The sequence below is a fragment of the Embiotoca jacksoni genome, unplaced genomic scaffold, assembly GCF_022577435.1.
Source record: "Embiotoca jacksoni isolate LCO1_2020_lvr unplaced genomic scaffold, fEmbJac1.0.p SCAF_5, whole genome shotgun sequence".
Lineage (NCBI taxonomy): Eukaryota > Metazoa > Chordata > Actinopteri > Embiotocidae > Embiotoca > Embiotoca jacksoni.
In genome coordinates, this window is record NW_027185403.1 from 1032814 (window position 1) to 1058320 (window position 25507).

General features: G+C 44.6%; 1 protein-coding gene across 1 annotated transcript in view; it reads right to left on the bottom strand.

Annotated features, from left to right (window-relative positions):
* Positions 1-25507, bottom strand: part of rapgef2b (Rap guanine nucleotide exchange factor 2b) — a 106952-nt gene that overhangs the window by 76136 nt on the left and 5309 nt on the right. Inside the window, 1 exon segment of the mRNA XM_069171719.1 lies at positions 2198-2268. Coding sequence (XP_069027820.1) covers positions 2198-2268 — 71 coding nt within the window.

The following is a 25507-nucleotide window of genomic DNA, read 5'->3' on the forward strand; positions in this document are numbered from 1 at the left end:
GTCTTGCTTAACGGAAGAGAAAAAGTTGGCTCTGGGTTCTGATGATTTAACCTCGCAGTCACAAGCCTGTTTATGGCCTCTGTCCCCTTTAAAAAAAAAACAACAGGTGTCACTTATCTCGGTCACAGAAACATTAACAGAGTATGCGATTAGATAATCGATTGAGTGTACATTAGTGTCACTTCCAAAATTCACTTTGTGACCTCACGGCTCCCTTTAGTGAAATGTTGTTTTATTTTCCATAATTTAATACGGTTAAATGTGAAATATATATAAAAAAGAATTGCAATAATTCAACTGAAGATTTAGCTCTAAATTTAGCACAGAAGCTATTTTTTTCTGCACGGAAAAATAAAAGTTGTCCGATTTTGTACTCCAACCGTTTTTTTTTTTTATCCCAACTTAAAGTGTGAAAAAGTCAAACGCATCAGGCTCTATCCCGGACGGCGGACATCGTGTCGTAGCCCCCTTTTGTTTGTTTTTTTTTTTTTTGCACGAGGACCGAAAAACAATCCCATCTCTGCAAAAACAAGTCGCGGTGAAAATGAACCGCAGAAGAAAAACAACACATTCCTCCCCAGAACACAATGTTGAGAGAAAAGAACTATAACGTAATCCCATCGTCGGTGGGATGTCTGGCTAGCTGGGAGCTTCTTTTTTTTTTTAAGTTTGTAGTACTGAAATCAGCACGAGCCGTGTGGGTTGGCTAGCGGGACCACGGGGACATTCCTCAGGATCCAAACAGGGAGGAGGGTGAGGGGTTAGTGCTGGGTGGGAGGCCTCTGAGAGGTCACACAGTGGAATGTTCCAGCTTACGGGTCATGTACTACCACATTGTTCCCTCGCCACTATAATCCACATGTATGCACACGAGGCAGAGTGGGAACAGAACTTCTGACATACACTGTTTGGAAAAAGTCTGCGCCCGGCTAGAAAAGACTGGAGGGGATAACGTGGTGACAGAAGAGCAAAAAAAAAAAAAAAATAAATAAAAAGGCAAAATCCTGTATGTGAACGGCGGAGCGGGACGGTCTCGTCAATTTAGGTCGAAAAGTTTGGTTGATTTCAACAGAGGACAATAAAGGTTCACAGAGTATGCTGTAATAATTAACCACACATCCTGAGAAATGTTTAACTCCCTAAAGTTAAATTCTTTCTTTTGCATTAAGAACAGCTGTTTTAGTGTGTATTAAAGGTCCCATACTTAACATTTTTCAGATGACAAATGTGCAGTCTTGATGTCCATAAGATATTTTTGTGCTTTTAAAAAAAACAACAACAACATCCCTGTAGTTTTACGTCTTCTATTAAGCTTCCCTCTGGAGATTTACCAAGAAAAGACTGTTTTGAGTCTGTGCCCTTTAAGGTGCAACGATACAAAATGACCCTCTCCTCTGATTGGCTGACTATCTTCTGAGTGACACACGCCCGGGCCAACCACAGGTTCTTCTTTGCGGATTGAGCGTTCTGTTTCTTTTAAAGACAGCGGGCCGTGCTAAAAGGGTGGACATATTACACAAGCACAAGTTTGTGACATCACAAACTTACAAAACTGCTATCGGCACAGTTACAGACCTGCTTTAAAATCAAAAATCTGAATTCATACAATATGAGCCCTTTAATGACAGAGCTCAACAGTTCATGAATTACACTCACGGCTATTTGTAAAAAAAAAAAAAAAAAAGAAGCAGTTGATTAGCCTAGCTTAGCATAAAAACAAAGGGGAGAAATACCAATCATGTTAATGTGTACGTAGCTGAAGAATCAACACATTTTATTTTGTTCATTATCAAGAAAATTGATGAGCTTAACCAACACCAAAACCTGAATTATTCTTAAAAAGATGTCACACGTTTAAGATTAATTAGGGAAAATGTACTTTTTACACGTGCTGCTCACAGAAAGAGCTGTATTTCTGTGACTTTTTTAAATTTATTTTTTTATTTTGTTATAAATAATTGCAGCCAACCAGTGGTTAGAGGGGCAGAGTGTCTGCGGGATGAGAAAAAAAAAAAAACACATGAACTTTCACCAGCGTTTAGCCGACGGCTCGGCGTTTAATGTTCCACCTCCTGACTACGAGCGCTACCGAGAACGCACTGAGGAGTTGGCCGTACGTTTTCATTCGCATTTGACATTCGTGTAATTGGAATTTTGAGCTGCAAGTGATGTTAATTAACCGGTGCGAGACGCTCACCTCAGCTGGTGCTCTCGCAGGTTGGACAAGGCCTCCATCCCGTGGAGATACGAGTAGACGATCTCCAGGTCCTGAGGAAGAGGAGCAGACGGGGTTGTCAGACACAAAGAGACACTCAAACACATCTGGGGCTTTAATTACTGAAACGATGCGTTTACTGATCAATTAAGGCAATGGAGAGAAAACCAATTGTCACTATGGTTGTTATTTTTTTTTTTAGAATACCAACATTTTCTAGTTGCAGCGTCTTCACTGAGAGGATTTGCCTTTTTTATTTTGTTTATTATCGCATTATAAACCAAATAACTGGGTTTCAGACTGTTGGTCATACAAAACATAACATCAGGTGACTTTTGATTCTGAAATTGTTCAACTATGATGGACATGTTTCACTGTTCCCCTGATATTTTACAGTCTAAATAATGGATTTAAAAAAATAGGCATAATAACAGTATATGGTTAGTTGCAGCTCTTCTTTCAATGTGACGACACAAAACTGTGATTTACTCTGGTCATGGCAGCAACTAACAATAATTTTCTTCACAAACCTTTAATTCAGTAATGCATCTACTCTATAGAATATCAACACATTATGAAAAATCACCAAAACAGTTTCATAAAAGCCCCAAAATGACATATTTAGATTATCTGTCGTATCCAAACAAGCAGCAAAGATTGAACTTTGAAACGCTGGGACGTGTGAAAGTTTGGCATCCTTCCTTCATGAACGACTTGAAGAGAAAAAACAACAATCTAATACCAGATAAATTGCTAGAAAACAGCCAGTTAATCAATTGTTTAATCAACTGATCACTAAGGCAACAAAATACATCGACAGCGTGGTCAAGTTAGGATCGCGTATTCACATCAACACCGCTCGCGCGCCAGAAAACATTTTCCGGCGACCGTGACACAGATTTGTGCGTCTGGACACTGAAATAGAAAGTAATAAAGCACCTGGCGGAGAAGAAAGAAAAAAAATAAATAATAATAATAATAAAGGAGCTTCGCCGTGCAACTATAAACTCCCCCATTCAATTACTTCATCAAGTGACCCAGTGAGTGACTCTCAGATTGTTTGGCCTGAATCCAAGTCGGAGGTGAAACAAAGTGTCCCTCTCTGGAGAGCTGGCAGCTCGCACAGCTCCTCCACTGTCTGTCGGTGCACACTGGACTGTGTGTGTGTGCGGTGCCTCGCTGGTCGCAGCGACTGGGAGGCCTTTGTCGGCGGCAACTGGAAGTAGATGTGGCGACGGCGGAGCGGAGGGACAACAGGGCAGCTTGTGTTTAGACCCTCATGCCCAGAACACACAAACACAAAAGAAAGGACCCCCCCTGTCTCCGGGGTTATGTTTCCGAGGGGGCGACAATCATAAAGCTTATTGAAAATTTTATTAAAATGCTGACCGCAAAAAGCGGAACGTCACCCTGTGTCAGTGGAAGAGGAGGCGTCAGAAGACACCCTCCCACATCTGACTCAATATGACTCTATGTTTTGTGATTTTCAAAGCAAAAACAATTCCTTCTTATAAGACACCAACCACCAGTGTACAGACTGTAGCGGTTTGATGTGAAGATGGGTGGGGGGTGGGGGGTGGGGGGGGGTCAAGTCTGACGATATCAAACACCGCAGATCAAAACCCACGACACGTGACGATAAAGAAATAAACAACGAGACAGCAAAAAGGAAGAAGAAAAAAAACAAAACAAAAAAAACACCCAAACAGTATTAAATGGTCAAAGGTTAAATTGAAATGTTCCCGTTATAAACATCACATTGATGAGTCAGGAGAAGTGTAGTCTGTTGTTCCTTCAGGACATGAATCAATATTTATGGAATTTGGAATTACACAACTGGGTGTTGGTTCCTTAAAATCAGCCTAGCCTCTCTTTTTCTTATGTTTTCCTTTTTAAATTTGGGTTTGTCCTTTTTAAAATGGACTCGAAAAGCAACTTGCATTGTCCCGAGAGCAGCCTGGCCCCTGTTACATCACACAGTGATATCCTCACTAACCAAACCCGTATGTTCAAAGTGTCCTGTGGTCACAAACACAATGAAGGGGGCGCGACGGTTCAGCAGGGGGGGGGAAATGTTCAGACATCTACTGCCACCTGATGGACGACAAGGGAACTACAGCTTTCATTAAACAGGATTGTCAACTCAAGTGACTAAAATGACGCTGAACTGCTAAAAAAATGTAAGGAAATTTGCGGATTTGTACAAAGCATGTGTATTACATTATGTAAAGATGTAATTTAATCTGGTGCAGAGGTCTGGATTAACAAAATTTTCACGGTGCCAAAACCTTTGCATAATTATTACTTACCAACTTTAACTAATCTTTAGCCGATAACATTCAATGTGGCAACTTTGAACACGGCAAAAGCAGTTTAACGACTCAGGAAAGCATTTATAGTCACATTGAAGGAATCAGTTTAATTGAAATTTCAAAAGATTTGCACAAAAAGGCGTCTATCTCTCTACATGGCGGAAAACCAAGGAGGAAAATCACCAGACCAGGTTTGAGTGATGGATTTGTTTTACATCAGACCCTCTTATCATTATTATTATTATTGTGAATAAAAAATAAAAAACTCCATTCAAACGAACACATCCTTCAGAGCCTGCTGTTAGGTGTTTGTATCTTGTAACACAGTGTTGTAAAGATCTGCTCCGACATTGTGTCTCGGACTCTTTTATGATACACGTTGAATAAACATCTATGCTGATAACCGACTATGACGCGTCCCGGCGGTCCAACGGTGAGAGGAGCAAACCGCAAAACTGCAACATCACCACCTCCGTAACCGTGGAGACACAAAAAAGGCCTCCAGCTTCATTTCCTGCCCTCCCGACCAATTTTTAGACACAACTGCCCAATATGGGCAAAAAAAAACAAAGACTATTAAAGATGCTCATTTGTTCATGCAACACCAGACTTGGGTGTCTGATGAGAGGAAAAGGAGAATTGTGACTTTAAAATTTGATCATTTGTTTAAGAAATCCAACAAGGTAGAGAGTATTTATCTCTTGATTACCTCAAACACAGAGATCACCGCATTACTGTAACTTCTTAGTGCCAGCCGGTATCCAATCAGCCGAGCAGAAAGACACCACTAGGTGGCAGTGTTGCTGGTTTCTTTTCTCTCCCTCTCCACGGTGACATCACAGTGAATCACTGAAAACGCAGCCTCACAGGGAGAAGTATGCAGAACCATCAATTGTGGCTTCACTCTCAAATATTTCAGATTGACTGTATGGAAAGAATGTAAAGGACCCCATCTTTTCCACTCCGTGGGCCCTTACATGTTCTTTTCTTCTTTCTTTCCCTTTTTTTTTTAAACACGGAGCCAAACACAATCCCCACCAAAGGATAACATGGAAGTTTTTAGGACATCGAATCCAAAGCCAACCATCATTTCTACAAGGACTTTAGTTGCTTTTTTTTTTTTTTTTATAATGTAAATCATTTGCCAGAACAAAAAAAAAAAAGGACCTTGCATGGATTTAAGTGTATTCTACAAGCTGTTTTCTTTTGTTTTGTTTTTAATGCTTACGCCTCTTCGTACCGAGATCAAACGCTGAGGGGTTGTTTGATCTCCGTGTTTACCGTCGCTTAGGTGATTCCTGCTTGATGTTCATTCACATTGCTGGCCGAGAACAGGATCGGCGACCTCTCGTAGAGCGGAGACGGGGAGGAAAGAGTAGGACGTGCTGGTGAAGGCTGCACCCGGACACAATTCTGCTCATTGTGGAGAATAAAGGCCACAAAAAAAAAAAGAAAAAAAAAAAAAAAAAGCTTGTATATTATTTCTTTTTAAAACTGCTCGAACTCCCAGCCATCTAATCCCCCCCCCTCCTTCCTTTTCCAAACTAATCCTTCCAGGAAACACAGGTGCCCCCTCCTCCTCCTCCCCCTCCTCCCCCCACAGGAGGGAAAACACACCAAGATGCTGTTCTCGATAATAAAAAAAAAAACTTAAAAAAAAAAAACTCGGGGATACTTCAAAGCTGTAAAACTATCCGCGGCGTTCCTCGCATACCAGTTACACGCTGCACATCCAACCGCTCTGGATGTACCCCCCCCCCCCACGCCCCCCCCCCCACTCCTTCCCTCGAGGTGTCATCGTTCACACCTTCATTTGTGGTATAGCAGTGCAATGCAGTCCCAGGACGAGCGGAGCCATTTCCACGCATACAAAATTTTAACAATAGCAGGCCTTGTGTAACCCTCGTTTGGGGCCTGAGAACACACACACACACACACACACACACACACACACACACACACACACACACACACACACACACACACACACACACACTCTCTGACCAATGCACCCTCCATTATGTTAGGCTCCAGAGGGAGAAGGGTGCAGCGTCGGGCTCCCTGCCAGCCTGTTGAGTGGCAAAAACAAAAACAAAAAAAAAGCATTCAGTGGGCAAAAAAGGGAGGTCAAGGAAGTCGCGATGTTTTTCCTGCATTGTGTTCAACGAGACTTAGCAGGATACAAGAGGAGCCCGGAGGTTTTCGCTGTGAAAGCAAATACAGCGTCACATGCAAAGATACGGCGGCGAGAAGCCGTATCAGTGACCCCGAAAAGGGATAAAAGGCTCGTTTGTTTTGCTGCATGCCGAGTTTTTTTGACGCGAATAATGGCCGACAAAATGTCCAATCCCGCGCGCGTCGCCAGAGAGTTTCATTCTTGGGATCGGCTCGACGCGAATCTAAATATTACTGCAACTCGTGATTATTTCATCATCTTATCTGCAGGCTAGACTCGTAATTAACCCTTTGGCCTGTGGAAATGTTTAAAAAAAAAAAATGTATTTATCAAATGGTGTTCAGTGTTTCTTCGGAGAACGGCGACGCCTTGAATTCGCTCGTGTTTTGCTTGACTATCGGTCTAAATCATATTCGGTTGCTGTCGTGGCGAAAAGAAACTGAAGAACAGCTGCTTTCACACAGCTGTTTGTCTGCCGAACTCCAGACAACGAAACACGTATACACACACACACACACACACACACACACACAAACACACAAACTGTTCACTATGCACTTCCTCCGGATCACAAAAATGCCACAAAATATGTAAATATATACATCACGGTGCTTTTATTTTATACAGTATGTGCTTAATCACCTGCTCATGTGTATTCATATGTGTAAATGTTATGAAAACATGCCTTATTTACATACATCTATACTTTATTACAGCCCGTTTTCTAGCCTGTCTCACTTGAATGTTAGGTCTCCTTATGTTTGTATTATGCAACGTTTACATATTTTTGTACTCCTCGCGCTACTTACACTTTCGGTTTGGACGCTGAACTGCATTTCGTCGTCTTGCGTTCTCGTGCAACGACAACAAAGTTGAATGAAATCTCAATAGTCACATCTGAAAGAGCTGCATTTAGAAAGTTGTTGGCATTTTGCTTATACGGCTCATCAATCATTGATTATTAATAGTTGCCATTTAATCTTCAGTAAGACGCCTCACCAATTAATGGATCGATCCACGCAGCAGTAAAACTAAATGAAATATAGACCGAGTCTTTTTTTCTAACGCGTGTCAAGGCATCACACACTTACATCTTCACCTCCAGGATCTGGCTGCAAATAATCATTTTCATTACTTTCTCAGTTGACTGCATCGTCTATTAAATGTCAGCGACATGTCACCGACTCCCACAGCACCATTTCGAAATAAGCATTCGCTCAAGATGAATTGATCAATCGAGCAAATCTTTCCAGGCACCACCGTCGGACAACAACAACAACAACAAAAAACCAGCGTATCCTAAATATCAACATTGCAGCAGTCGATGCTGTAATTTCAGTATTTGTTCCCATTAATTCAGCCGCTCCGGGGTCGTTTCTGAGCGGCGGCCCGAGAGCGCCTCCGGCTCTTCTTATCTCCGAACATCACGGGGTCCGTCTGCCAGATAGGAGGCTTTGTTGTTTTGGTCGGGGCCCTTTCACTGTAGCACAAATAGTCAATCCCCATTTATTCGTTTGGCTCTGGCTGAGCACAGATAGCAGACCGCTGCATTCATCTTTCACCCGCTGCAGACAAACATCGAGAGGAAAGAGGGCCGAAAACATTTTTCTTTTTAAAACAATGGGGCCACTGCGGGAGAGATAAACAAGAGGCTCAGGTGAAGGACACTTCTGAAGGAGCCTGACGGGAGGTTCGGATACCAGATTTGACACCAAAATCCACCTCTTTATAAATCTAATAGCCAACATTTCTTACTTGGAATAAAATTTGAATAAAAAAAAAAAAAAAAAAAAAAAAAAAACCTGAAACTGTACTCGCGGACGATTCAGCATTTCAAATTCTGAGGGAGGAACCTCATTTCCGAGCAGTAAAAAGACAATAACAGAAAGGCTGATCGGTTAATGAGCGTCAGAGGGCCGAGGCCTTAAACTGCCTGCGTGATGTTGTGTTTTTGTAAATCAGCGTGTTGGAGGGGGTTAGCCATAAAACCAGGCGCATGACGCGCCGGCCTCACCCGAGCCACCCGGCAGTAAATCAATGATGGTGTCTCCTCTGTTGACAACGTTAACGCCTCGGGCCGTCTGCATCAGCGCCTCTTTTATCTGACCGCCGAGGGGATCCTTCTATCGAGCTGCTAAACGCGTTACGCTCACCTGCAGAAATCTAATATCAACTGAACGGTCTTCTGAACGGCTTTAAAGTTTCAAGTTTCTCATATGCGCGAATTAGGAAGCGAGATTACAGGGGTTTTTTTTGTTTTTGTTTTTTTAGAAATAAAGAGTTTTGCTTCCCTTTTGTTCTCTGCTCTTGTGCCTATGGAAGTTTTTTTTGTTTTTTTTCAGCCATGGTCAGGTGTTGTATGTTTTTCTGGCTAGAGAATACTTGTGGCTTTTTAAACCCGTGTTGCAAAACACTGCTTACAAAAGGATACGCTTCTGACTGCCATTAAGGTCGCAGCCATTCATTTCCTTCACGCCTTCTCCAGCGGGGGCTTCTCGGAATTAAAAATCAAGAGTTTAATTCCTTCACAACTTTTTCTTTTCAATTTGTTTTCCTCCCATATCAGACGCAACAAACCTCCCTTCTAAATATGCACGATTCTTAATTATGGATTCATCTTTTTTTTCCTTTTCTACAAATCTGTCTAAAAGCAGAAAAAAAAAAAAAAAAGATTTTTCTTCCTATAAATGTCTGCCAGCTCAACTGCTATTCTTATCAAGCCAACGTGGAGAGGAAGAGAGGGAGGCAATGTGAGAGAGAGAGAAAGAGAGGGGAAGAGAAAGGGAACGAGAGAGAGAGAGCAGTGTGGCCTCCTGCTGTGAGACATATGTACTTTTGTCAACACTACAAGGGAACTCGCTAAGAACTTGTCTGACTGAGTTTTCACTGAGAGGAAACATCTCGCTCGGCAAACTGTGTGAAATCTGGCCCAACGCCAACCGTTCCGGCGATCCGAGGAGCCGCCCGGCGTTCGGAGCTCACCATCGGCTATATTTTTGGGTCCTTTCCCCAGCTAAAAGAATTTTTTTCTTTTTTTTTTTTTCTTTCTCTGGTCTGAAACTCAACGGCGGAGCTGAAAAGTGCTGACAAAAAGCGCACCGAACTTGAAAAATAAAGCAATTTGTCACCCTATCAAAAGCCCATCTGCAGTTTCTGATCTTTCAGAGACGGCCACCGAGACGCCGGCCGCATCTTTCCACCAGTCGGCTCATTACGGCATCGCCTCGTCTAAGATGCTTACCAACCTTGATCCCCGGCAGTCGGAAGGAGGGACGGCCCGGTTCCAATCGCGGCACTTTGCGCAGGGAGGATTTGTTGTCGTTCTTGTTTCAGAAAATAGCTGTGAAAAGCACAAATTAATCCCCCCCCCCAACCGCCTCCCCCCTCCCCACGACTCGGGAGCGAGGACGACCTAGTTTACTACAACAATTGCTCATTTGTTACCGCGGGGGCGAGCTCTTCACGCCGTACCTTCACCCCTCTGAACTTCGCCGTGGCCCGCTTCGAGGTCAGAATCAAACAAAAAGGATGTAGTATGCAAAAAGACAGCAACAACAACAAAAACACACCAAAAAAAACCAGCTCATTAGAGCTGCATACAATGACTGTGACGAAGGGGACTCCGATGGGAATTTCTCTTTGAGCTGTGAAAGGACCGGACATTGGGACTTTTCTATAATACTTTTTTTTTTTTTTCAAAGTAGATACAAATGCCTGAGAATTTTTCCATTTTAAAGCATATTTCTACTTAAGAAAAAGGCTTCGGCTGCAATTTGGAAATCCATTAACTCGGTCATTCATTCAGCGTTTTCTGTGCGGCCGCATACCAATCGTCACGATCCGCGGCATTCCTTTGAAGCTTCGACCACTTGCAGGTGTGTGTGTGTGTGTGTTGGTTTTTTTTGTGTGCCAACGACCCCCTTCGTTTATAGAAGCGTCGGTGTTCCTGGATCCTGTTACCGTGACGGCGCCTGGGGGCCGTCTAAGGCGTCGGGCCGGGGTGAGGCTCGCATTCCTCGGATGACACTGGCTGGATGTCTCGGTGTCCACACCGCCGACACACACACACACACACACACACACACACACACACACACACACACACACACACTGCTCACTAACCTTATGGAAGGTTACTATATCACACACCAAGTGGAAAAGCCATCTGGGTCGACTAGGGCCGAGCATCTGGGGGCCCTACGGGGGGGGGGCTTACAAGAGATACTGGAAATAACCAATACTGTCATTATTGATAAATGTGGCAATTATTCTCAAAGATGAGATTTATTGTCAAAGATTTTAATTTCACTGTCAAACGAGACCAAATAAAACAGAAAGCACAGACCTCTATGACGGTCGAACAAGAGAATATGTTGTTGTTTTTTTATTTGCTTGCTTAAATCTGTAACGGATTGACTGCGTGTCAAAATAGTTGCCGCGTCAGCGTCTATCCATCGAGGACCGAATGATGAATCAGCTCAAAATGATACGACATAAGTATGAATCGAGTACGTTTTAGAATACGATGCGTGCAGAATTTTTTTTCAGCAGTTGAAAAACAAAAATGACACAAATCTTTAAGAGATTAAAAATGCAAACCGATTGTCATTAATAACGTACACTGAAGCCACTTTAATTTAGAGCTTTGAAATAAAAATGAACTTTTAAAGTGGACGAAAATGTATTAAAATGTGATCAAAAGACAATGATCTGCTTCTTGTTTGCCCTTGTGGTTGATTCTCTATTCCAAGCTGCTCAGTTGTGAGACTCTGATGTTCTTCCTCCTCACAGTAAACTTGACATATTGACTAAAAATAACTGTTGGTCGCAGCCCCCCTTTAATTTTTGAGACAGCACATCACAGCACGTCGTCTCTCAGGTCTTAACTTGGCTTCAGTCGTTAGACTCCTAAATGTCACTTCCATTAAAAACAGGCACACACACAAAAAACAAAAACAAAAAAAAAAAAGGATGCGAAATCCTTCTGCGCCTTTTTTTTTTCCTTCTCCAAAATTCTCCACACTGGATTTTTAACGAGGCTTTTGCACGAAATTAAATGTCGGTCTCATCAACTGTCCGGCTGTCTGGAGTAAAGACGTGGTAAACGGCCCGCGTCGGCGCAGCCAAGGTAAACAGGCCGCCGGGAGTCCGACGGGCCCGTTCGTTGAAGGTCGGGGAAGGTCGCGTTTGCCGACGGTGCAATATCTGCTAATGGCAATATATTGCATTATATTCGTCTGCTCAGCACGAGCGCTGCGGCGTGTCTGTGTCAGTGTGCCAAGTGGGAGCCGAGGAGGACCGCTACCCTCCCCGGAGCAGACGAAACAGCAGCGACTGCAGTTTATTCAATAACAAAAAAAAAGAAGTGCAACAACAGTGGTGGTGGTGATGGTGCTGCTGCTGCTGCTGCTGCTCCAGCGGAGAAGCCAAAGTGTGTCGCATGTCCGCCTCTTGTTTGTGTTACCGCGGCTGCGCGTCTCTTGTTTGTACATTCCGCGTGTTAACAGGGTGGCCGGCAGCTGCCCTTGAGTCTCTATTGACGGGGGAGTGTGGGATCTGCCGGGTATTTTTATCCATTAGCCCGTGTGATAGAGCAGGTGGAGGCTTTGTGGGTCACGACAAGGTCACACGGTGACGAGCGACGTCACGGCGCTATCTGCGGCTGTGCTCTGGCCCGACGCCGAGGTCTGAGTGCCCGTTTTTTTTTTTTTTTACAAAGATACAGCATGTGACGGGAAAAAAAAAAAAAAAAAAAAAAAAGGCGTCACTGAAATAAAAGAGCTCCGTTTTTTGGTTTTTTTTAAAATGTTGTATTCTTTCCTTGAGGAAAAAACAAAACAAAACATAAACTGAAGTTAATCCTCTCCAAAGAATTAAAACAAAATACAAGGACGCAGGCAAAAGAATACAGTGTTATCGAACCGGAGAATTGCGCAACTGAACAACTATTTCTTTCCACTGCGGCGGAAAGGAAAACATCCATCAACACCTGCTGAATCTGGGATGAAAAGGAATCCAAATTTCTTCCGACTTTTCTGCACGCTTTTGCCTCCGGAGCTATAAATTTAAACTCGGTGGTGGCCGAACGAAACTGGCACCTACTGCACAAAGCTAATTAGCGGCCTTATAAATAGCAAGCACTTGGGTGTTAACTCAAGAGGTTAAGCCGGCAGAGCACATGGTCCTTCTTTCCCCTCTCTGCCCTCGGATGCTGAATTAAGCGCCGGTCGAACCGCTTCCACCTGTTCGGACGCGTTTGAGGAAAAAGATACGGGCTCTTCTTTGTCCACGGGAGGGCGTGTAAACACACACACACACACACACACACACACGCGCGCATCCTCCCGCTTCCACTTTAAACGCCAGCGTGATGCAGTTCATTGAACGGAAATTCACCCATGAATGATGGCGGAGGGGGGGGGGGGAAGAGGTATGAAGTGGCCGGTGGAGCGGAACAACTAGGCAGTGGCAGAGGATATTTTTTTTGTTTTTTTTAAAGCGTTCGGGGAGCTGCTTGTTTATTTCCCACTTTGGTCTGAGGAGGAGGTGGGGGGGGGGGGGGCAGCTGGTAGGACATGGCGACTGGTTGGAACAGGAATCAGGTGGGAGGCATGCGAATGAGCATCTACTTGAGCTGCTAGCCAGTGTGAAAAAAAAAACCCACAAAAAAAACCACAACAAATCAGATGCATGCTGGAGTCGCCGGGAAATGAAGTTTTTGCGACGAGAATGCTGACAGAAGTACGGGAAGTTTCTTTATCCGCTTGATCGAACAACATTCAGCAAAAAAAAAAAAAAGAAAAGAAAATTGCCGGAAGTCAATTAAATAAATGACTTCACCTTCACACAGCTGTTTGGGTAACCTGTTTACAGCAGGCCTGCATCGTTGCACTTTGACCTAAAAGCGTGTGGCATGCTTTTACTTTGCGTTTTTTGTTTTTGTTTTAAATGTGTTAAATACGGCTCGCGATATCTTTTTAACTCACTTTTATATGTTGTTGTTGTTTTTTTTTACTTTGTAAAGCACTTTGTGACTGCGTCTGTGAAAAGCGGCGTATAAATAAACTTTACCGAATCGACTCCGACGAGACTTCTTTTAATAATTTAGAGGAAAGTAGACCGACATAAATCATGCAAAAAAAATAAATAAATAAAAAACAAAAATAAAAAAAATCCAAAGAAAGCATGACAAGCTTTCTCGAAGCTACGCGTTAAGTACGGAAAATAAAAGTTACACGAAAAGCCAGGGAAGAGCTTACGGTCAGCGTTTGTTGAAGAACTGCATTGTTCACAGTACAAGTGGAGAACATTTTGTTAATGAACTTACAAATATCAGCGTGATTTATTAAAGACAGAAAGCGCACAAGGTGAGAAAAGGGCAGTTCCTCGCCGTACTGATTACTAATTCAGAAGCTGCAGGAACACGCTTGTAAGGACAAAGCACCGGCGCTGCCGTCCTTGAGGCCGACAGCAAGATAACTCGTCCTTTTAAGTGAGAGTGAACGTTGGCGCATCACTCTGGCGGCTGTTTTAATATCATTTATGGAGTGTTATAATCAAGCCGCACTGGTACAGGATCTCACAGCTATCTAATTAGCACTGAATGTTATTTTGCTGATCCACACACACACACACACACACACACACACACACACACACACACACACACACACACACACACACACACAGTAATGTCAGAGTGCTGTCACGCAGGGAGGACGAGTCAGAAGCCAAGAACAGCGTCTGGAGAATAAATGAACTCGAAAACGCACGCAGTGAAACACGTGCTCGGATATAGCCGGATTTGAACCGTCGGTACCGGTACAGATATTATCAAGTAAAAAAAAAAAAAAAACGAATTGGGAAGTAAAGATTTCACATTGTGAGATCCACTTTTGAGGAAATCCTGAGGTGAAAAGTTCGAGTTTCTTTTCTCAACTTAATCTTCCTCTTTGTTCACAACCAGTTAGGTAAGCGTGTAAGGAGCTTGTTTCTGCGGCTGCTTTGCGCGTCTTCAGATGAACATCACATTTTATTTCCATCAGGGTTGACCACAATACCAGATTTTACCCCCCCCCCTCTCCCTCTCCCCCCAAAGAAATAAAAAAAAAATAATCAGTACCATCTTTGTCCCTGATGACTGAAACCACCTCCTGACACAGCGTGTTACCACAGTGTTGCCGCGCCGACCACATCCAGGCTGGATCCGCCGGAGGTCTGCACGGGTTGTGTGTGTGTGTGTGCGAAGAGAAACAATAAAAGGTCGATTTTGTAATAGTTTATACGGTTGTAAAAGAAGTGTATGTGCTTGCTTATGGTTGATTAATGGATTAGTGTAGTGGTAGAAAATGAATCCGACTACTTTTGACTGCTGGTCGATTGCAAAGGTCATTTTAAAAGTAAAAATCCATATTAGATAGTTACAGGGTCTTAAATGTGAGAGTTTGCTGCTTTTCATTATAACATTATAGTAAATTGAATATTTGAAGGTTTTTAAACACGTGATCAGGGAGAACCAAGACAAACTTTTTGTCAATCGGGTATTTTTCACTTCCAAAACAACAAATTTGTATGCATCGACAAAACTGATTTAGTCTGTTTTAGTGACAAAATTTATTTAGAAACTGATGACGAAGAGAGGAAAACTAGAGTACATGTCGTTACGTTCGTTCCTAATGAAGATTAATCATCTTTGCATCTTGGGAAAAAGCGTCACGCTTATTTTAGCCCGGCTCTAACCACAACAGCGGCTCAACGTGGATTCAGCGGTGGACATGGACCGATACCGGACACAAAGGCATCTCTCAACTCTGTCATTGAACCTCATCGTAGCAGGTCCGCCGGGGAACAAAGCCAACTGTCCGGCCAAATGAAACCCGTCCCGTCTCGCTCAAACAATGGCCTCAAAGAGGCGCGGTGCAATCATCACAAAGTTACGCAACATCATATAAAGATCAATTCATGGGAGCTCAAAGCAAAAAAACAAGAAAAAAAAAAAAATGGGTAGGGTGGGTGAAGTGGGATGAAGATGTGCTTTAATCTTCTTGGGGGTAAATGGGTTGCTTGGTGGCCTACATAAAAAAATAGAAAAAAAAGTTTGGTTCCAGCCCTCCTACACTGACCCCCCCCCCCCCCCACCACCACCACCACCACCACCACCACCACCACCCCCTCCACTCTTTCTTCTGTCCAATTAACTTGACACAAATAGAGGCCAAAGGCTGGTGGAGAGTTGCTAATGAAATCCTCCAGAGTTCCACCATGGGAGAAAAATAACACTGGTTCCCCCGACTGCCTGGATTCAACACTTCGCTGTGGCTGCATCCATTTGGTTTGTTTCCTAAACTGTGCAGCCACTAATACCCCCCCCCCCCCACCCCCTCTCCACCCACCCCCCCGGTGCATTTGAAATATTTATGAAATTCAACAATCAATCTTTTTTTACTCTGCTGCTGCTCTCTCTCTGTCTCTCTCTCTCCTATGGCCTTCTGCATAAAAGTAATTCCAGCTTTACTCTGCTACTCCGGCTGCCGGTTGCTATGGGAACAACCGGAGAAACTCTTCTTTTTTGCAGCAGCAGCAGCAGCAGCAGCTTTCACACAAGCCAGATTTCTCTTTTCAGGCCCTCAAGGCCACACAAACACTCCCCGGCCACCCGAGGGACAGGACTGGAGTTTGTTTGTTATAGCAAATCACATGTAACATCTCGTGTACTATTGACTATCGCAGGATGTCGTGTTGTTGTGGCAAAACGCAGAGGGACGTTTTTATGGCGGGTGTTACTTCAAAACCGTTCCCTCCCCAACCCCTCCCCCGGTTGAAGACGAGAAGATTTGAATAACGCGAACTGAAAGTGACTGATGGCTGAAAGTAAACACGTTGTAATCAGATGTCCTTCAAGCTTTCTCAGTGCACCAATTGCTCTATTTCTGTTTACTTTAAACATGCCAACACGAGAAGAAGCGCGAGGCGTCACTTCATTTTTTTATTTTTTTTTTTGCTCAACGCTCTTGGAAAGCCACCAACGACGGAGTAAAAGCCCTTTGGAAAGTACAGGGAAGCAGGTGAACGAACGCCGTCAAACATCAATAATAAGCGCCCCTTCGTGCACAAAAATAAGTTGGAAAAATAAGCGTGCTCGATATTTTAAGAAAATAAAGATCAGTATTATTAAGCATTTCATTTGGCAATCCGGCGCATTAAATTCCTAAATAGATTTTTTTTTTTTTAAACGCAATCTTGGCAGTGTCAGTGGTCTCGTGTTTGGAGCTCTTCCAGAGGGTCTCCGGGCTGCAGGATTATCAGCACATGAACAGCATGTTCCCTCCGAGCTGGGAGCGAGCCAGCAGCGCCGCCTTTGTCTGCAACTTGACGACATTGTCATCTACGCTCTTTCACAATGGAGCAGCGCCTGCTGGTGTTAGGTATGACTCCTCACCTATTTTTTTTTTTTCTCCTTGGAGGCTGCGATTGTCGCATCGTAAACATTCGAGCCAAAGGAGACAAAAAAAAAAAAAACGCGAGCGGGCGACGACGCATCTGGTGAGGCGCTACCGCTACAAGCTTGAAGTCAAACATTCGTGTCGTTTCTTGAAGCCCTGCTGAAGATTGAAGAGTTACGCAACCGGCCGACTGATCGCGGTCGTCTCGTGTCGTCGCCACACCGGGCTCGCTTCGTCCTGAATGGAGGCTTCCTGTTTACAGAGTTGCCTGATGATCCCACCCCGAGGCCTTTCACTTCACTCAAGACTAAAATAGGCCCTCCGAGCTCTCAGACGGACCGGGATTTTCAGGCTATATCCTGAGGATGTTTTACAAAAGAAACATGGGCGAAGCATTGTGATCGTTCGGGACTTCGGTCACAACTTCAGCTCTTCCCTTTCCTTTGGCCAAATTCAAGTTGATGAAAGTTACAGAGGAAACGTGCTGCAGGTCTTTTTCCCTTTCCATTTCATTCCATTTTTCTTGGGATGTCACCTGGTTTAACCTTATTTATGTTGGTTTCACAAGAAGATTTAGAGCTTTTATTGGTGTTGTGTTTTGTAGTTTACATCCATTAAACCTGGACATTTGAGGTGTGTGAGGAGGTACGTGACATCTTCTCCCGCACCGCACTCATTGTTCAGTAAAATCATTTCTGAGAACGAGTGGCGAAAACTGTCTCGGCCTTTCAAATGCTCATTCTCCGATTATGTTCCTGCACCTTTAAAAATGAACTGCACCAGATATTATCGAACAATAATTCTATTCTGGTTCTGTTATCGCAAATCATCAGTCTTGTACACAATACTGCTGCATAAAATTAGACATAAAAGTTATACTGTCACTCATGTTCAATAATAAGAAGCCTTTGTTGAAGAGTCGGCCTTGCATGTGTACAATTGCAGTTGGTGCAATTTTGGCTAAAACAGTTACTCCCAGTGCGGCGACACCATAATTGGTGTGATCTTAATGGTTTTTGACAAGCACAAGCTGGTTTGTAACAGGGAGTCATTGTGTCGGGTCCGCAGCCGACTCGCTGGTGGACTGGGAAGCGCCCGAGCCTTGCAGGGAAGCATGCATGAATGAGCCCGCATCTTTCCCTCCAATTACAATCAAATGCAGTCTTCGTTTAGCCCAATAATAACACGGCCGCAGGCGAGCGGTGCGACAAAACTATGCGACCGTCGCAATGCGAGTCACATATTTAAAAACAAAAACAAACAAACAAAAAAAAACCAGTGCACCAAGCACTTAAAAGTAACTCCAGAACATTGAACAGAACAGCATAGTGCACATTTGACAGGATGTTAAACATTAAAGCAAATATTGGAACTGTAAAGTCCTGTGGAAGTGTGCTTTAAACAATCTCGTCAATCTTGTACGTCAGTCTTGTCGAGCTCACTTGTAATATTCCACCAACGACTGACTGATAAATCTATTACCTTACAGTACAAATAGAAACCATTCACATCCCTCTCGCAATCATGTGGCTTTTTTTTTTGTGGGTTTTTTTTTTCCTTTATACGTAACAGAATTCGAATTGGATTAAAATAGTTCTCTTGACTATATCAACTCTGATTTTCAATTCTCCAGACACGTTCATTTAATTGCGAAGGACTATTTATTCAGCTGCAAAAGCATAACGAAAAGATCACGGGGTGTAACGATCGCGTTCGTGACAAAACTAGGAAGTGGGGAGGTTCTCACCTCCTGAGCGGGGAAAATACACTTGGAACTAAAAATATCCCGTCTGGGAAAGTGGGAGGTTCACGGGAAGTTAAGTCTGACGTCACTTGGGGGTGACAACACTTGTGTTGTGTTGTACGGTTTTAACCCCCAAAAGGTGCGGCCGCCCTCTCAAGTTTGCTTACAAATGACTCAATGGCGACTTAAGCACACGCCCCTTTAAAGAAGATTGTACAAGCGTTCCCGTTTCAAAAGAACTGCTAATGTGTCATTACGTAAGCCTATTTTTTTTTTTTTTTTTATACTTGGACTTTGTTACACATAACACACAAGGAGATTTGCATACTAATCGTGGCAAAGGGACGATTATTGACAACGTTTTTTGGTGTTTTTTTTGGCATGTCAGCGGGAACTCTTCAAAGTGCGAAGGAAATATCGGGCCATATGGAGGGGAAGCGTCCGGCGCTTTGGACGGCTGTTTGAGGTCAACGGAGGCAAGCGTCAATTAGCTCCGGTCAAGGTTGCGAGGCGCCGGTGAGCCAACGGCGTTTAATAAATAAAGCTCGGCCGTAACCGACTTGGCAACATCTAGAGAGAAATTGCGGCTGTGACGGCGCGAGGAAAGAGCGCACCGCCATGTCACCAGAGTGAAATCAATGTCGAAGGCTGAACGTTGCGTCACGGCAGCAAATGTGTTTCCACAAACTTCTCCCAAAGGAAAGATCCTTTTAAAAAAAATTAAAAAAAAAAAAAAAAAAAAAAAAATTCTGGGCACGCACAATCTCTCTGGTAACAGAGAGAAAGAGAGTCCCGATAATCTCAGACTGGCACCCGGGCAGCGTTCACTCCGAGACGTTAGAAAAGAGAGTGTAATTGGGAGGTTCGGTTCGAGCGAGCTGAGATAATTATGCCCCTTCTTCCCAAAAAAAGCAGGAAGCGGCGAGAAACTGTCAAACATTCCAGCGAGGATCAGATTACGCCGAGGCCTCGGTAACGAAACGGGCATTTTCTTTATTTATTTTTTCCTCCTCGACGGGCGGCGGAAGGGGGACGGAGGGCTGGAAACGTGACCGGCCACCGGTTGGACCAGAGCCTCGGGGGACCAGTTACAAAGATAAGCTTTCAATGGGACAGATATGGCGCACCGATCCGCTCCGCCGCACGCAGGAAGTGGAACAACAGTATTTCCTAATTGCCGATTTATAAAAACGGGAAGAGGGGGGGGGGGTATAATGTTTGCTTTTTTTGTTTGTTGTTTTCCCCCCCCCGGGTTGTCCACTTTGCGTCCAGCAACAGCGCTGGACAGCCGTTTCTGCTCACGCCAGTCGTGTAATGAATCACCTCCTTTTAGCCCGCGTGGCAAGTAATCACCTGCCCACCGCCGGCGCAGCTGTTGATACGCCACCGTTTAGCAATGAGGGGCCGCGTTAGGATCAAAACGCACGGCCGGCGTCGTGACTCAGACCGCAGCTTCGCAAACGTTCAGCCGCGTGCGCATTGTGACCGACGATGTTATCCTCCTGCTCCACCTCCTCCTCCTCCTCCTCCACATCGTCTTTTCACTTCACGCGCTTCTCCTTCTCTACTCTCCCCCCCCCCCTAAAAACAAATATTGAGACGATTGAATTTCTTGGTCATTGCACTGTTTCCTGCGGCTCCAGTTTTCTCCAGGTGGCTTCTGTTTCCTTCAAGAGTCCAAAGACATGCGTGCGCCGGGTTAAATGCTGACTTGTTACTACAAGGTGTCGGAAATACATGCGTAAGCGCCGTGAGATTAGATACCGGGACAAACATACAAAGATGGTTATTACGTGCCAAAAGGTTCTGCGGAACTGCTTCGAGAAAATGAAGGGAAATAAAAGTAAAGCAAAGTAAATCTTAAAGTCCACCACCGAGCAGACGGACCATCTGAAAAAAATCAACAATCTTTGTCACCCGATGACGTAAATCTATTCGACGTGGAGAGCAAACGATATCTGAAAGGATGTAAGATACGCCTCTCGTCGGATTTCAAATTTGTTCTTGAGCCCCGTGCGAACGCTCTTTTTAAGTCTCGCGTCCCTTTTTCTTTTTTAAATCCGCTATCTCGAGTAAATCCTGTCGAATCTGAGGAACAACATATCCAAATCAGAAAAAGCAAAACTGAAAATCCAGGAAAAAAAAACAAAAAACCCTCTCGGTTACATTTGTATGAGGTGAGTGTGTTATTGGGCTCGCCGTGCCTCGCCGATAAATATTTGAAAGCTTTCGGCTCGAGCAGGTGAGCGCGGTGTTAATGAGCCCGGCGGGCGGACGCGTTGAGCCTAACGAGCCTACGGAGAGTCGTAGGATGGGAGGCATAAGGTGCCGATGGTTTTGGGGTTTTTTTAGCGATGAGAAATAACTACAGATCGGTCTGGTGCGTCGTGAGAAAAATGTAAACGTTAAAAGGATTCATTTCCCCTCTTTTTCTTCCCAAATGTTAAGGATAGAACAATAAAAAAAAAAAAAAACAAAGCGGGAAAAGCTTTAAGTGCGTGTTACCTAACTCGACCTCCGACTTAAAACCTCCGGAAACACGACGGCGTTTATAACTTTGTTTGCATGCAGCCCCTCTGCCGACAGCCCTCGCCCCGACTTTGACCCACTCGCGCAACGGCAGGCGTCTTTTTTTTAAGAGGGTGAGGGGAGGGGTGAGGGGAGGGGGGGGCATTGTTACAAATACTGTAAACGAGCATGAGCTGCACGGCGAACCCGTACACCGGGGCTTAGAGAGATCCCTAATCGCGCAACATTAATCAGCTCTCCATCTGATCCACGTCATGTCTGAACAGTTCCCCAGGAGGAAGGATTACATAGCAGATTATACGCCACAGTGGGCCGGGCGCCGGGCGGGACTAAGTAGCAAAATTCACTCAAAAGCAGTCTGGGAAGTTGTTTACGACGAGGACGCTACGACCTCCACGGCTAAAAAAAAAAAAAAAAAAAAAAAAAAAAATGGGACGACTGCGTGACAGGTCAGCGCGGGGCGGCCGGCGGGGCGGCCGGCGGTGTCGCGGCACCGAGCTATTTTCAAAGCGACGTCCTCGTGTGTCGAGGAGGCGCCGCGATGAGTTTTCGCTCCTGCGCCGTTCTCCTCCCGTGACGTCGATGTCGCTTCCCCCCCCCCCCCCCCCCCACACACGCCCGCGGCATTTCCCAAAAAAAATCTCGCTCACGCGCGAAGCTCTCGACGACGGCCCGCCAGCGAGCGGCGCGATTCGGTCGCGGCCGCGCAGACGTCGCGCGCCAGGAAGAGGTTTATTCTGGGAGCCCGCCGAGCGGCCCGAGCGGCCTGAGCGAGTCCCCGGGCCGGAGTTATGCGAAGAATTGCGCCCCCCCTCCGCCCCCGTGTGCCTCCTCGCTGCGAGAAGGGCCCGTGGAATTCCTGGAGCCTCGACTGCGGAGCCGTTTGCCCCTTTGTTTTAAAAAATATCTGGAGGAATGCAAACACAAGCAACAAGAACATGCCTTAGTTTTTTTTTTTATTTTTCAGCTGGTTCGAATGACCCTGAAGGCAACAATCTGAAAAGATAAAAGCGTGGTGGTGTTGTGGTGGTGGTGGTGGGGGGGCGGGGAGGGCTACACGTGACCATCGAACACGGCGCCGAGTCCGAGTGCCGGGCTTCGGGGCCGGCGACACGCAATCTGCGAGACATTTTCTTTAAAGTTCTTGCAGAGTAGCTGGGAAAAAAAAAAAAAAAAAAAAAAGAAAGATGCAACGCAACCGATCAAAGCGACCGCCGGATACGTGACGTAACTCGGAGTGAGCCCCCTACCACCCCCCCCCGCCCGCCCGCGTCCAAGACCAGGAAAAATGAAAGCGGCAGCAGCAGAGTGCGGCGTTAGCGACTTCAGAAAGCAGCATGGGGTCTCGCCATAAACATTTCAGATTTTTTTGTTTTTTTTTAACATTAACTTTCTCACACCCTCCATTGTCATAAAGGAAACGCGGTCCAGCGGAAGGAAATCAAGGATTCCCTCTGCAACATAAACACTTTTTTTTTTCACATTCACCTCCCGAGGAAGTGTCGACGTTAAGCTCTTCTTCTCCTCTCGGCCCTTAAAACCAGGTCGAGCCGCGGACTCAGTTTTTCGCGTTGCTTGACATTTTGTTTTTAAAAACTCCAAATGAGCACGACAAAATGTACAATTTTGTAATAAGAAAACACTGATGTCGGACATGCGCACTTATAAAAAGCCGGATCGGTGCGTTCCTTCTTTCTATTACTGGCGTCCAAAAATAAATAAATAAATAAATAAATAATAATAATCAGCAGAAAATTGAAGCTTTTGTTGTCAGTCCTTCAGAATATTTCTGCCTATTTTGCATCATCGAAACGTGCGGAGGGAAAATGTGCTGCACGAGAGACAAAGCGGCCCGTCTCAGTAGCCTCGGCGGAGCACAAAGAAATGCAGACGAGACAAAAATCTGTTGGCGGGACGCGTCAACACTCTCCAGCTCTGGAAAAAAAAAAAAAAAAAACTATCGCACTCGCGCACGTAGGAATGTCAATTACTTCACATATTATCCCACCGAGACTGCAGTTATCATCCTTGATTAATATCGAACATTCACAAGGGCGGTTTTTAAACTTCCCCTGCACTTGCCAAGACATATAGTTTCCACCTATCTTCGTCACAAGTGAATACAAAAATTTAAAAAAAAACATGTCGGTGCGACAAAAAAAAAAAACGGGCGCCTCGTGGGGGTGAAAGCTGCTCTGGTGTTTCGCTCGCTTCAACCTCAGGGGGGCGCGTTTGAACACAAACTACGCGGGATTGGTCTTTTCGTTATTCGATTTTAGGGAGTAAACCGGCGCGCGAGGGCTGCACAGACACCCAGTGTATTCTAGTGAGAGAGAGAGAAAACAAAAAAAAGGTTTCTGGAATGCAAACAATGTTTTCTGGCTCGCGGCCCGCCGGTGACATCAGACGTTTATCTGACCAGATAAACTGTAATAAACGGCCATAAATGCCATCGCCTCTCTGGAACGAGGTTATACGTCTGATTTAAGATCAAACCCACCCTTTTTTTTTTTTTTTTTTTCTTCTTCTTCTTTCTTTTATTGCTCTCGGTGCAGTCGTAACACCGGAGAAATCAAAATCTTTTAATATAATAATCCATATATCTTTTATGGGACCCGGAGACGGCGCTGCGTGCTTTACTGCCGTCCAGATACGACTCAAAACGAGCCGGTCAGAAAGTTCCGGTCCTCCGCGTGGGCGTCGTACGTTGGTGCGTTTGTTTCTTTTGTTTTTTTTTTGTTTTTTTTTTTGTTTTCTTCCTTCCTGAAATCACCCCCCCCCCACTGTATTTAAAACTGGGAGGAATACGTCACCGGAGACCGCGGTGTGTGTAACCGCTGCGGTCCGCTTTCAACACAAGAATAACATGTGACATCACTTCAGACTGCTGCGGGGGTTAGCCGACGCCAAGAGCGAGCAGCGCCTACATATAAAAAAGGACAGACCTGGAGTTTGGGGAAACCTTGTGTTGCCTGGAGAGAATAAAAAATTAAAAAAAAAATTAAAAAAAGAATTAAAACAAAAAAAGTCGCAACAGAAGTCCGTCCCACTTTTCTTTTTTTTTTTTTTTTTTCTTTTTTTTTTTTTTTTAAAGCCGACGGTCGGGATGGGTATTTAAATAGATGTTTACGATGTTTCAAAATAGGAAGGTAGTCACAAAACAACAACCGGCTTTTGGAGGCGAAAGGGGCTTCAGAGACATTCCTCCTGCTTCAGAGACATTCCTGCTGCTTCAGAAAGCGCCCTGACGCTCTTCCTCTTTCCTGACCGTTCGGGGCAGGATGCTGAGCGACGGGTCACATCGGTCCATCTTGCAAACTGCGGCAAACGCTTCCCGTACGGGTTGATTATCAAGGCAGACCGTGCTTAATATTGTGGCTGTTAAAAAAAATATTACGAATAATTCTGATTTGTCTTTCCTGACATTTTCAAGAAATAAAAGAAATGATACTGTAATTTAGCGGTGAGCGGAGCTCAGATTCAGACAGCTGTAAAGCATTAAGAAAAACCTTTCATCTTCAACAATCTCTCTCTTCTGGTCGACGTCGATCTTTAAAAAAAAACAACAACAATAACAGTCCTAATCTAATCTGAAAGTAAAAAACTTTACTCCTTCAAATCATTTCCAAAATAAGCTTCTTTAATGGCTTAGTTGCGCAATAACCGGTTACAGTCGGGCTGCGTTGGCCTGCCAGCAACTCGACCGTTTCTTTCTGCACATGGCACTTCTATCATGCCCTAAAAACATACATGTATTTAAGTAGTTTGGGAAATTTCCCATATAGAGCTGGATCTCGACCCTCCTTACTGCCGGTTTCTCTGGGTAATAACCCGATTTGATTCCCCCCCCCCCCTCACTGGCCTCGAGAACGGCTGACACATGGACCACCAAAAAAAAAAAAAAAAAAAAATTTGCATTTGCATTTCCCCTCCGACTGTCTCCTCCTAAGGTCACTGCACTGATCTCCCGCGCTGGTCCACATTATGCGGAAACACTGTAAAGTAGGCAGCTCGTCCCTCCGGCTATGTGGCCGTGAAGCAGGGTCACCGCGGCAGAGGACTGCTGTTTGTGGCCTTTAGCTTTGCCAC